This window comes from Tachypleus tridentatus, chromosome 12 (genome assembly GCF_004210375.1).
Source record: "Tachypleus tridentatus isolate NWPU-2018 chromosome 12, ASM421037v1, whole genome shotgun sequence".
NCBI classification, from domain to species: Eukaryota; Metazoa; Arthropoda; class Merostomata; order Xiphosura; family Limulidae; genus Tachypleus; species Tachypleus tridentatus.
The window spans coordinates 32,765,680-32,780,548 of NC_134836.1; the positions used below are offsets into that span (position 1 = coordinate 32,765,680).

The window sequence follows — 14,869 nt, forward strand, 5'->3', positions numbered from 1 at the left end:
TCCTATGGATCCTCCTTCAAAAAATTTAAATAAAATAGTGAAAAAACTAGTCAATAGGTAAGTGACCACGTCTTGAAGATACTGAGCAGCAATCTTCAACATCTGTAACACACGTACCTTATTTTCTTATATTACATTCTCTTTCAGAAAAACCTTTAGGACAAATGTCCCCCTTTTTTATTCAGAAGGGAATAGAGGGTCTTGCTGGCTCTCCAAAGTCAGTAAAGAAGATTCGATCTGGAGACATATTACTTGAAACATCCACAACCCACCACAGTGAACTCATCTTGAATTCAATGGAAATTTGGGATATACCTATTGATGTTATCCCCTCATGCTACCTTGTATTCATCACAAGAAGTTATTGTTGAGAGGGATTTGAAGAATGTATGCATTTTGGGGGATTTTACTCGCATCACTGCATGGATGTCTGGTCTCTGTAAGCTCCTTCTGAAGTGATGGTGGTCATAATATACTCCTCTGCTTCTTACACAAGTAGCTTGATTGGTTTTATTTTCCATTTGGATAAACCATTCCTGTTACCTACCTAATAACCTTGTCTATTTGGTGAGTGCCTTTTTAAACACCCACTTCTTCTGAGACAATCCATTCTCCTGCTTGAAAGCATATATGAAGGTTTATGTTATCCAAGTCATTATGGTTCTGTCTTACTGCTAGCAAGGAAATGTGGCTTCTTAGATGCTCATCTTCCTTTGGGACTGACACATTTGGAGTATTTTCAAGATATGCTGAATGATCCATGGTCTTTTGCTTTAATTGCTTTGGATTCTTCTTGTAACTTCCCTCTTTGACTATATATGTTTATGGTTGAACATATCCTTCATCCAGTCGAGTTTCCCGATTCTTTCCCTTTGTCTGGGTTTCTTTCTCTTCCATGATGCTTATTTCAAGAGTTGGAGAGTGAGTCAATTAGGAGGTGGCTTTAAGACTATGTTTTATGGATGAAAGGTCTTACCATGTTAACTTCTGGTAATCGAATATGCTTTAGTTTACTTTCCTCCTCTTGTCCAGATTTGATTAATCATGTTTTATTCCAACTATTTGATGATGGTGGCTTTTATCATTTATTAAGGGGACACTTGTTCTTGTTCTCTTTTGTAGATGGACAATGGATGTTTCTCTGTGAACACACACACACTTGATATACATTACCTGGCATGCAGTATTCTAGGTGATTTCACACTCTTTGTAGATAACCCTTACAGTCCCAACACATTTTCTCCAAATGAATGGCCTCACAATCATCAAATTTTCAATAGCTCTGTCTCTTGTTGGGTACTCTTCCATGGGAAGCATTTGACTCCTTTCACCATGTTTTTTCTTTCCTCCCTTACCCTTTGGATTCATCATATGATTTGATTGGCCTTTTATTCCTTATTTCCTTCTTCCCATAACCAATTCCTCAGTTTTGTCAGGTGAATTGTGTTTTATCTAACTTTCATATTTTGGAGGATTTTACTCACATCACTACTTGGATGTCTGGCTTTGGTTAGCTCCTTCTGAATGGGGTGTCATAATATACTCCTCTGCTTCTTACACAAGGAGCTTGTTATTCAGTTTGCCTTTTATTTTCTGTTTTTTCTTCCCGTAATCAATTCCTTGTGCCTTCACTTTGATCAGGCACCTTACGTTTATCTGCATCTCAACTCCAAGCACTGGGACTACACCTTGTACGTTTGTATCCCATTATCTGCTTGGGGTAACTGTTTTTTCCTTATCAGGAACAGTCTTCCACCTGTTGCCATCCTTCACTCTTTGATACACTGTAACTGAGTAAGTTTTCTTTCTTTTGTTATTAATTTTTAGGTGCCTGTCACATATTTTCACCAGGATCCTGCTCTGTGGTGAGTGATGCCTGTCAAGTTATACTTCAACCACTTAGAACTGTACAAAAACACACACTGTGAGGTTGTAATTTTCATAATTTCTATGACCACAAAATGCACACTATTCATCACAATCACATAAACCAGAGATTGGTGATCCAGCAGATTGTTTTAGGTTATTCCTCATAATATATTTACTTCATAAATGTGCTTTTTCTGGGCCATACTAATCTAAGCTGCTTAGGTGATAGAATGAAAGATATACAATAAAAACTAAGATTACTCCTCCCAGTTAGAATAAGGAAGGTGGTGTTCTGCTGTCATAGATTTTGAAATGCTCTCTAAATTGATACTCTATCTTTACTTGCATTGTTCCAAGGAAATGTAGCTTTGAAGTGAGCCATCATAATGGCTGGGATCCCTCATCCTACACCTACCTGAATGTCAGTTCCAAGCTATTGAAATTTGGATTTAGAGCTGAACCAATTGACATGATGTACTCATACACATAGTGTGCCATTATAATTGCAGTTATTGTTTCTGTTTGTCTGGGATGGCCTAGTATGACCAGCTAGTTAGGGTGCTTGACTCTCAATCTGAAAACCATGGGTTCGCAACTCCATCACACCAAATATGCTCACCCTTTCATCTGTAAGGGTGTTATAATGTGATGTTCAATTTCACTATTTGTTCATAAAAAATTTTGTGTTTGGTGGTAGTGATGATGATGGCTAGCTGCCTTCCCTCTAGTCTTTTGATACTAAATTACGGATTGCTAGAGCAGATAGCCTCTGTGTAGCTTTGCCTGAAATTCAAACCAAATCAAACTAGTTGTCCATAGATCAGTTTTCCAGTTTGATGTGTATAATTTATCACTATTCTCAAATGTACCTTTTCCACAGATTGGTGGCAGGAATGTTCCCTCCACTTGGCTGCACTTGAGGTGAATATGATATGATTCTCTTTCCAATTTCCACATGGATCTTGGTTCTCAGTGGTTTAATTTTGGATTGAGCTTACTGAAAGTGTGATCCTTGAATTATTTTCACACAGATGTTGGTTCTTAGCATTCAAGTTTTGGACACAGTTGACTTGACATGCACACTTCTTCATGTCCTAGCTGAACACCTTGGGGGTACATTCCTTATTTTACTCACATTCTGTTCATTAGGGAGATTGAAAGCATAATATATTGTGATTAGAATAACTGTTCAACCATTTGCTCTTCCACTGTGATGTTCTTTGCATAATTTTTTGCCTGGATTTGATACCTGGTGCAGAAATGTTGCAGTATTCCAAGTATAATTCTGTTATTAGAGGGTATCCATCAGACATTTATCTACTTTCTCTCTTACACCAATCCCTCCACCTGTTCACTATAGGATTTTAGCTATGCATATGAGCAGAAGTCTTATCAGAAGTTATAATTTTCTTACACTGAAAATTTATTTCTATCAGGTACTTACTTCCACTCACATTCCATACTCTTCTTCCTCACTGTGAATCAGTGCTTACATTTGTGCCTAAACTCAAAGTGATAACTGAATAGAATAGAATAGAGGGAGTCACATGAATCATGTAGATGTGTTGCACTTCTATTAGTGGTGGTTTATTACATGATAACTTGCATGCAAGAATCAGTTAACCAACGTGAATTGGGGTGTGAGTGGGAGTGAAAAGCATGTGATATGTTTTAAAAAAATTAAAATAGAGGGCAGAAATGAATGAGAATAGCTGTGTATGTAAGCAGAAGTAAATACCTTTCAGAAATACATATTCAGATTGGGAGAAATGTAACTTGTGGTTTGTTAATAAAAAAAATACAAAATTTTATAATACATAATTGTTAGCTAAGATTATGCTAGGAAATATAGGCTGTATAGACCATGCATTGTGGTAAACTTATTTATATTTGGCTGTTATATTTTCTAAGTTTTGGTTCAGAAGTTTTCTTACAGCATTCTGTTAACATATTGACTGAGTTGCATATGTAAATTGTTAGAAAATTACAGCAAATAATATAGTTAATGAAAAGCAGAATTGTTTTTCTCACTCAAGAGAGTTTAATTGCATACATTTTATAAGAAAGTAACCAGTTGATAATGAAACATGAGGTGAAAATAATGCAATTTTAAAAGTAGTTTTTTGGTGATGTTCTTTCAGGCACTTTTTCTTCTTTAGATTAAAGTTAAGGTTAATAATATTCAACTTGTCATAATGTAATGAAAGAGAATTGTTTATCATGGGAATGTGTACAACAGCAATAATGTATTGAATTTAACATTGTTGTAAATGGATCACACAAGATAGCTATATTATTATATCCTTTATGATTTTTTTCCTATTATTACTCTCCCTGATGAGCTTTAAAAATAAGTGTTGTTTTTTTCTCTCTTTCATGGAGATTTTTCTTTATCAAGTAATGCTCCTACATTCTTTCCTTAGTATTAAATCTGAAGTAGCATCAACTCTACAGTTATTATTTCGTTGCAAATCAGGATAATCCATGTGTTTTAGATGAGCATAAAAATATTGATTTCAGATAAGATTAAGGAGAGAATTGTAAAACTTTCTGATGTGAGATGTTTTCTGAAATAAATTATTTATTTTCAGAAATTATTTTTAATGAAAAAAATTATACCTTGCTTTAAACCCTTGCATCTGTTTGAAAGAAAATAATCTCAGATCATATATTTTTTCAGTACTGTTAATTTGATATAGTAATCAGTCATAGATTTGTGGATTCCTTTTTATGGTGCTTGTAAATGAAGTTGGAAAAAGTATTTTTGTTACTAATATAACATTTCAAAGCTGTGTGAAGCATTTCACCAAGCTTCTAGAAGAGCTGAATAAAAGAGACAGAATTATTACTGACAGCTTGGAAAAAAGTAAATTAATTATAATAAAAATTAGAAATGTATATCTGTAAATTAAAGAAAATAATATATTAATCAATTAGAAAATATAAACAAATGATGAGTATTCTTTCACTCTAGTGTTTCTATTGGTCTAAACTTTCTTGATATTTGAATTCTTTTTCATGGACATTTTTGGTGCATTACACTGACTGAAAAATCATTATATATGTGTTCTGTACTGTTGAATTGCCATTCTCTTAGCTGGTTGCTGTTATGATGTGTACATTTCAGGTGTTGAGAACATACCTGCACATCAACTTCCAAACTTTATGTCAATGTAAACTATGCATTTGTTGAACCCATTTTAATGTGCATACCAGTACCATTTAGGAAACTATTTTTAAGTACTTGAAGTATGTATTGATCTAATGTTCACAGAAGGGAAATAGTCTTAATGTGTTGTTAAAGTGAACATTTAAAGTTCAGGTAAAAGTATTTAAAGTGGAGTGGATGAGATGTAAAAAGATATGATTTTATTTCATATAGAGAAGAAGTTTTCCTCAATATAGCACTCAGCAGTATATTCCATGTAAGTTTCAAAATCAGATAAAATATAAAAAACAGAAGCTTTTCTCTCATGTATTAGTTTGATCATAATTGGCATCCCTGTTTTATATATTTTTGTGACCCATTCATTAATGTTGGGTTATATTTTTCCCAGTGTATGTTTGTGAATGACTACAGGACTTGCGTATCCCTTAAAATTATTTTAGATATGGCACTTTAATAATATGTTGCAAAAGTAACTAAGTTAAAGTAAGATAGTAGAAGTAAAAGTGAAAAATATACTGTGTGATTGTCAGTTTAGCTATAATGGGTGATTTCCAAAGTAAAAGTTTCACAGTTTATATTGCAACAACAAAAATGGAGTAGAATCTGTCTTCTCATTTGGGTTCTAAAGTAATTAAACCAGCCTGTGTGTACTTTTGATGTAAAAGAGAGTTATTTAAAGTTCTTAATACAAGTGTGTTGACCTACAGGGTAATGTAAGTGAATTTTTCACTAATTGTTTGGTGATAAAAGAGAAGAGAAGAAATAAGTCATCTTATTAACTGGTTTCTTAAGTAACTGAACCAGCCTCTATGAACGTTTGATGAATAGATTCAACTGTGGTAAACCATTGTGTAACAGATTTTTGTATGTACATTTGACTTGTTCTGAATGTATGTTGCTCTAAAGCAAGCTGTTTGTGTGCTGTTCATTTATTGCCAACAAGTCATAGACACCTACTGTAAAGAATATGGCTTCTATACCAAAACCTAACATGGTGCTTGTTTAGTTCTTCTGAGATCAGTAGTTGTTATTATTGTTTGTATTTTTTAATTTGTATGTCAGTCATGCTTCTTTTCTTGTTTTTTTATTTATGGGAAAATAATGAAACTGTGAGGCACACATATTTAAAAGCCTGTAATTACTAGATTTCAAAATGCATAGATTGGTGTCCAATAAAACAAAAGGCCTTCAAAGTTAAATATTATCAGATGAAGTGGGTGAGGACTTCTTATTTATATACTTTCAAACTGCTATTTTCTTATCTTTAAATGTTCTTGCTTCAGTATTTTTCAGTCTTTTAGTTTTTACTGAATTTACTACTTTTAATAAGCTTCCATACTTTACTATTACTCCCATCATCTTACTTCAACTTTTTTACATTATACTTGTTGCAACATTGTTATATTTATTTACATTACAATTTTCAACATTTGTCACTATTACTACCTGTTAAGTTTTATTAGGCTAGATTCTTTGCAGTAGATATCTTATCATACATATACATACACTGTTGACTAGCAACATAGCTTTAAATAATTGTCTCTGTTGCTTTTTTCAACTCTATGCAGGCTGGTTAAGTTGCTTTATAACACAATTCACAAAACAAATTCTTCTTCTCTATTCTGTTATTATAATACAGACTGTGATAATTTCACTTTTAAAACTGTTACTACATACCTTTATCAATAAACTCACACAATCTAGAACTAGAACTCAGTAACGATTTTTTAAACATATTTATATTCCTGTGTAGTACTAGATATTCTAATGCAATACTTCTCAAATGAATAAGAAACTAGGAAAGTTCTAGCAACAGGACACTGTAATCTTACTGCTGTAAACAATATACAAATTCATAACCATTGAACTACACAACAGATAATCTGTAAACATGTTTTCAAACAAAATTACCATGAAATATTGCTTATAAAAAGAACTCCTATGACATTCTCATTATGTGAACTATCTGAATCATAATCTTCACATTAAATTTAAACTGAAACAGTCATACATTTCTGTCACTACTATAATTTTAATTCAGGTTTGCTTACATCATACTTGCTGCAACATTACTATCTTTACTCATGCCACAATTTTCAACTTTTCAGTGTGATGAAACTTCACTGAAAACTTGTTTATGTGTAGGGTAACAGTAGTTTCATGATAAAGAACTGTAAAATTATTATCATGTATTTTGTAAATATTGGTTTTAAGTTGTTAAAAGTAGCATTGTGATTTTGTGTTTTAATTTGTGAAAACATCTTTCAAGAATTATCTAAATTAAAAATATTAGAAGTGATGTGTGATTTGTAACAATCATTATACAAGATTGTTGTTTTTACAAATATTTCTAATTATTGAATAAAGTTTTGAAATTTATAAATTTAAGATTTGTTGTTTTTTTGTTTTTTTTCAATATCTTAGGTACTGGTGCCTCCTGGCTATGGTGAGAATATCTTAAGCCAACTTCTATCTGATGTAGAACGCCCGCATATAAATGTTATTCCTGGATCCCAACAAGCAGTGCCATCCCAAAAGGTTTTTAATCATTGTTTTGTGTGTAAAATACTTTTATACTTGTAAATTTTATTAAAGTTAAAATATTTTGATCTCTGACATGGCCAAGCAGTTAGGATCCTTGACTCGTAATCTGAGAATTGCATGTTTGAATCCCTATCCCATCAAACATGCTTGCCCTTTCAGCCATGGGGCATTATAGTGTGATGGTCAATCCCACTATTCATTGGTAAAAAGAGTAGTCCAAGAGTTGGCAATGGGTGCTGATGACTAGCTGCCTTTTCTCTAGTCTTTTACTGCTAAATTAGGGATGGCTAGCACAGATAGCCCTTGTGTAGCTTTGCATGAAATTCAAAATATATTAAATCAAAATATTTTGATATTAATAATTTTTTGCAGCTTTTAATGTGAAAGCTGATTGATTTTTAAAGTTCATATTTAATTGATGAAATTATTTGTGTTGAGAAGAGATCAACCTTATTCAAAATTATTTTATACAATTTTTAGAATTCATAAAATCCCAATTTTTTATTACATTAGTGTATTGAAACTCCAAATACTACCTGTTCATGAATATTTTAAAGTCATGAAGTTTTAGGTAGCATAAAAACATGTGTATTACTTAGGATGTGGTTTAAAGTGTTATCTTTACAAATATTTTAAAATGTAGGAAGTGTATACGTATAATATATACAGTCTATATTTTAGTGTGTTACCTAGGTAGCCATGGATTACCCAGTAGGTGGAAGTGTGTGCTTAGGGCACCAGCAAAGCAGGAGCACAAAAAAAAAGATTTTTTTTGAAGAATTGATATTTCATATTTCAAAGAAAACAGTCTATTATTTAAATTAAACCTTTGTTGTGTTACCTAGGCAGCCATGGTACTTTACCTCACCTGAACCTATTTTATATAGAAGCAGACATGCGTCATTGACTTAACTTTGATGGAATTATTCAGGATTTTGCAATCAGAAAATCGTGATAGAAGCTATTTTAATATCAGCATACATCTCAGTTTTGTTCCATTTCAAAAAATAAAAAATTAGTTTAGTATTGTTTTTATTTTAAAGTACATATATATGGGGCACCATATCCTTTTTGGTACTTAGGGCCTATAGAGGTTTCAATCCAGTCCTGTACCTGGGTTATGGTTTAGAATATTATCTTCATAAATATTTTAAAGTGTAGGCAGTTTACAAACATATGTTTTTGCATAGAATGTCATTTGGAATATTCTTTCTTTAGAAATATTTCAAAGGCATGAAGGCTTTAGGTAATGTACAAATATGAATTACCTAGGGCATGGGGTACAATATTATTTCTTCATTAATATTTTAAAGTGGAAGAAATTTAGTTCCTCATTTTCAATTATTTAGTTTTAGTTTTATAAATTTATATATTTTATGCATTATAAATACTTCACAAGGCTATTATAACAAACAAAGTTGAAGGATATTTTGTATTTTAAATGGTATTTTCTAGCATTTTAGAAAATATAAATTTGAAAATAATTGTCTTTCACTTAAAGGTACGCAAGCAACTATGTCTAAAAACCTCTTTAAAAAAAACTTTTGCTAGGTTTATTTGGCCTCATCAGGTGGCAGCTCTTCAACAGGTTTACACAACAGTTCAAATATTATATCAAAACATGTTTTAAAAGAGGTCAAAACTTGAGAGCACTTTTGAATAGCTCACTATTCTTCTTCAAGAGAGTGAAAATGATATTACACCACTGAACAATAATTTAAACAACAATAGCTGAGTGAGGGAAACAAATATTAAAATAAATATAAGCATATATCTGAAATATTGGGCCTTTTGTTTTATAAAGAGATCTTCTTTGATATTTTATGATTTATGTTGTTTTCTTTATCAGTGATTTCAACATCTAAAAAACTTAAAGGAATAATTATATTTAAACATGTATTCAAATTCACAAGATAGAATTTTCAAATATTCTTTCAATCTTGTTGAAAGCAGCTGATTAGTTTCTCCAGTGTAAGAACTATTACATTATGTACATTTACTTTCATACACTTGTTGCCCCCACATTTTCTGGATAGTATGTTGAAGTTTAGGCATGAACAACAATATACAGTAAAGGGGTGGGTTTCTGAATTCTTATTTTTTGTCTCTTCAGTCTTTAAGTATTATGAAGTTTTATTTTCTGTTGGTCAAATGATACTTATTTTGTGGACTTATATTTAAAGTTTTTATCATGTTTATCTTATTTCTTTCAATCCTTCAATTTACTGAATTTATTTGGGATTACACATTATTGTGTTTAACAACGTGTACTGTATTGATAGTCTTATTGGTCCTCTGCTGGGACAGCGGTAAATCTACAGATTTACAGTGCTAAAATCAGGGGTTTGATAGCCCTCAGTGAACACAGCAGATAGCCTAATGTTGCTTTGCTAAAAGGAAAACACACACAGTTTTATTATTTATATCTATTATGTTATTTTTAAATGATGTAACATCATTACTGATATTGTTACCCTTGACAGTTTTAACTGTTTTAGTATTCCATTCAAAGCTTTCTAATAGGTAGACAGCAAAATGTGATAGTTTTTGAAAACAGTTTTTAAGCCTATTTATTAGTTCATCCAGAATTTTTTTAATTCTTTAGAATAACAAATTCTTCCTATAATTCATTCAAGGTTAAAGAATAGTTTTTAGTTGAGAGATTATTAAAGATTTTTATCAATAAGCAAGTATAGTGGAAAATATATATATTGTTACAAGATTTTAATACAAACACATTTGAAAGATATTTCTTATCTTAGATAAGATGTCCAAAAGATTTTTATAAAATTTTAGGTTGTAGGTTCACATCCTGCTTCAGGAAGAACAACACCCATTTCACTAGCAGTCCCTCTTGACACCCCCATTTTACCATTAGAACATGTACCATCCCATCAACCTCCTGTGGGAGATGCCATTCATTTAGTAAATGGAGCCACTTCTGTTCACAAAGATAGCTTCAAGAATCTTGCTTCTGGTAATTCATTTGCTTGTTTTAACCTTTTACATTTTTCAAATACAGCCAATTCTTTCAATACTATGATCTTTATTTCTCAAACATTTTTAAATGCAATCTGGAATAAAAATGGTGCTTTAACAGAAACTCGGAATTATATATTAAAGTATTTTTTAAATACATATCATAAAGATAAAACTAGTGCACGTTTGTTTGGTCTTTTATAATAACTGATGATTTATGGCTCTAGTATTTAGTATTTAATGAGAGAAGACTTGGAGGAGAATTGAAGTGAAATAAACTTTATTTGCTAGAGAAAGTGGGTTACACATTTAACTCTGTAATTGTAAAACTATTGGATGGGTTTTTGTGAAGTTCAGTATTAAATTGTATTTAAATAAAAGAAAATTAAAATAATCTTTATTTGGAAGTAAGATTATGATTTTTTTTCATGTACAACTGAAAGGAAGGATATATACATGACCAACAACCTTTCACAGTGAATCTTGCCTCTCTTTCACATTAGGAATAAAAACTTTGTAGCTGATCAATCAAAAACTTGGATAACATGTATTATTGAAATGTTTCTGCTCCATGTGACAGTTGTAAAGTAGTCCCACAAACAGAAAGTAAATAAGGCATCACAACTAACCTATGAAACAACAGACAGTTTCTGTAGTGGACGTGCAATATAAAGTAAAAGCTATGGCTGAATTTGTACATTTCATTGACAAAATTTAATATAATTTTAAATTAGAACTGTAGAAAGTTATTTTGTATGTGTTTTATATAAAATATATGCTAAAGACAAATAAGCTACCCCGTAGTTGCATACTTAAAAAAATACACATTCTGGTGATTTAATGATGTGAGAGACTTGACCTATTGATATGTATAAAAAATTCATGCTCATTATGTGTTCCACATATGTACAAAATAAATATAATAATATATAAATACATATGTATATATTTATATAATACTTTTCAAATTTAAAAGTCTATTTTATTTATGGAATTTGTTTCTCAAATTGTGTTCATTGATTTTTTGGCTTTGTTCTGTTAACAATATTTTTGTTTGATTTTCTGTGTTCTTTCAAACTAACAAACCTCCCAGTGGTTCAGCGATACATCTATGTACTTGTATGTTAAACATTTGATTTTGATACTCATGGTGGCATGAAACAGATAGCCTATTATACAGGTTTTTGTTTAATTGCAAACAAACAGACTAATAACTTTCACTAAATATTAAAATATGGTGTCTAATAAGAGCCATAAAACATTTCTGTTAGTATATTTATTAAGCTGATTATTTTAAGGTTTTAGTTCATATTGGTGCTGTGTATTTAACAGTTGTTAAAGTATTCAGCTTTATGTGCTAATAAGATTATTGTGTTGTTATAAAGTTATAAAAATTACAGTACAGAAATTAAGGTAGTGATTAGACTCCATCAGACAATACTATTTTCAGAGATGTACAGTCAGATGTTCCAGGAGTTAGGAATGGCAGAAAGGTTTCGCCACATCAGTCACCATGTTGATGAAGGAAGAACTCATGTACATTGCAGAAATGAAAGTTTGGTACAAGATGCCCAGACATCACTGGGTTCAGGGATCTTACCTACAAAAGTTAAACTTCCTCAAATACAACATGGACTACAGGGACAACACATTCTTAGAGCCAACATGTTTTCCCGAGATCAGGTTTGTTGCATGCTACTCTAATTATTGTGTATCAAATATCTAGCTATACAAAAAAATGAATAATAGTTTGTGTGTCTATCTAATTTTTTTGTAGAGATTATTCTCTATTGATTTTAAAAAAGTACCCTTGCAAATAAATTTTATTATATTTAATAAATAGCATGTATGTGTAATTTTTTGTTGTTAACCTTTTCTACTTTTCCTATTTGAATAGGTTAAGAACATAGTATAGAAACAGATTATGTGACAAGAGTACAAGATCATCTATTTACTTCAATACTGGATTATGAAACACTGGTGTAATATCACATGTTTACCTTCATATCTTCTGTCAGTTGTCAATTAAAGTATTTTACTCATATTTCCTAACAGCACAAATATATATTGTGTTGTTGGGTTTACAGTTCTTGTACAGTAGATATCTGAAACTTGTTGGCAGTCATTTTGAAAAAAAAATAAATGAAAATAATTACTTTTAAGTGCTTCAAAATTATATATTAGAAGTCAGGTAAAACACATGTAACAAATTCTTTACACTACAGTTGATCACAGACATATCATAAATGCTATATAGTTCTCTTCTACTCACCAAAGATCCACTCAGGCTTATTCAATTGCTTTAGAATTTCAGTTCATAAGACAAACTATTTTTCTCTCTTACTCTCACCAGAGTATCTAAACATAGTTCACTTATGTGTGTAAGAAGTTGTAAGCTACCTTACAGCCTGCTATGTCTCCAGAACGTATATTGGATCTCCTGTTGGTAAGAGAATTTGGCCCTGATGAAGAGGATTTAGCCTTTTCTCACCTTAACCTTGCTTGCACGTTCCTGTGCTACCCCTTTGAACTTTCCCTGTCCCCTTTGGTGTTTGGTTATGATTTCCCAGGTATGAGACCTATTGTCTCTCTACCATTCACACCCCTTACAAAGCTGTTGACTGTTCCCCTGAGGGCTTTTTCGCAGTTTAAAGTACCCTTTTGCTTTTTCATATTGATACACTTATCACCTCCAGCCTTATTCCTTCTTACATTGTTCCTGTGTTGTTTTTATGGATGCCCTCTTGTTTTACATGCATCTATCTATTTGCAAGACTTCTATCTGGCTTCTTTTTTATAACAGACTATTTGGGGGGATTTTTCTGACATGTTGTAGTCTTGGGTGAAGGTTGCACATCAGCATATTTCACTTTTTCTCATCTTTCCCAAACCTCTCTTACCCCTCTTCTGCACCTTACCACCCTGCATCTTCTTTGTTACAGGTATCTCTTTTTTGAGTTTCTGTGATAAGTCACCAAATTGCCCATAACTGTGTTTTCTGAAGCCAGTTTCATCTGTGATTATCTTGTAGGTCTTGGTACTGTGGGAGCATGGTTAGTCAGAATTTTTTACCTGTGGTGCCCATTCACTGTAGACCTGCAGATTCTTCAGGTTCTAAAAGAAGGACTATTCCTTCAATTTTCCACCCCTGTTACTTTCACAACCCATTTCTTTCCCTCTCCATAGGATACCATTTCATGCTGGTGTTTCTCAAGACAGTTCACAATCTTGTGTACAAGGATGCTATCAAACATGTATATCACACTTTTTAAAGGTTCTTTTTCTAGTCGTTTGTGGTTGTGAAGAAAACCAGTGACTGGCATCCAGTCATCAGTTTCTCCAACCTCAGTTGCTTCATCTTTGTATTAATCACCATAGAATCTTTCCTCACCCTTCATTGTTTGTTCACTTCAGGTCTTTGGGTGACCAAGGTCAACATCATAAATGTTTACCTTCATATTCCCATCTTTCCTGCTTCCAGATGCTAACTTTATTCATCGAGGATCAAGTGTTTCAATTTTGTGCATTACCTTTCAGTCTGGCATTGGCATCATACATCTTCTGTTGTGTGGTCATAGACTTTACCCATCCTGTTCACTCTCAGGGTTTGTAGTTACATCATTATATGGATGAATGGTTCTTTTTTAGCTCTGTCTCAAGAAGTCTCTCTCTAACATACCCATTTCTTCCTACAAGAAGTAATTTGTGTGGGATGGCTTATCAAGCTGGAAAAGTTTTATCTTAACTTCCTAGCAGTATCATATTCATTTTAAGGTATTTTTCAACACCTATCTCAGAAGGACCCAGCCTTCTCCTCTTTGTCTGAAGTCAATAGAGCTCTGGGTTTCTAAAACCATGGCCTTTCTTTTTCTACCTGCACATGAGGTTCTGTTTCTTTTGGAGATCTGAACTTCCATGGGGTTTTGCACATGTGCTTTGTCTTCAATAGGTGTTGTGAGATTGGTGGAATATCATGGACTTTATCATTCTCTTCCTGCCTTCCTTAAAAGTCATCTTTGCCTGGTGGATTGACAGAGACAACACCTCATCTGGTATTTCCTTGTCTGCTCCCCATTCTGATTTGCACCTTTTATACAGATACTTTTATAACAGGGTGTGGAGTGTATCTGGATTATCAGATGATCTCTGGTCATTAAACAGCAGTGTAATATTTTCTCCAGTTCAACTTTTTGGGTCTACTTGCAGTTTGTCAGGCTTTAAATTATTTCCTCCTTTCAGTAAGGAGTCATTTGGTAATGATTCATTCCAACTGGGCCCAGCATGGCCAGGTAGTTAAGGTACTCAACT

The 14,869-nt window shown here is 32.4% G+C and overlaps 1 protein-coding gene across 4 annotated transcripts in view; it reads left to right on the forward strand.

The window, feature by feature from the left end:
• r (carbamoyl-phosphate synthetase 2, aspartate transcarbamylase, and dihydroorotase rudimentary) overlaps nt 1-14,869 on the forward strand; it is a 271,962-nt gene that overhangs the window by 199,197 nt on the left and 57,896 nt on the right. For all 4 annotated transcript variants that reach the window (XM_076473756.1, XM_076473755.1, XM_076473753.1 and 1 more), the window contains exons 35-37: nt 7,463-7,576; nt 10,379-10,559; nt 12,012-12,244. In XM_076473756.1, the coding sequence (XP_076329871.1) occupies nt 7,463-7,576; nt 10,379-10,559; nt 12,012-12,244 (528 nt within the window). The remainder of the gene's footprint in view (nt 1-7,462; nt 7,577-10,378; nt 10,560-12,011; nt 12,245-14,869) is intronic.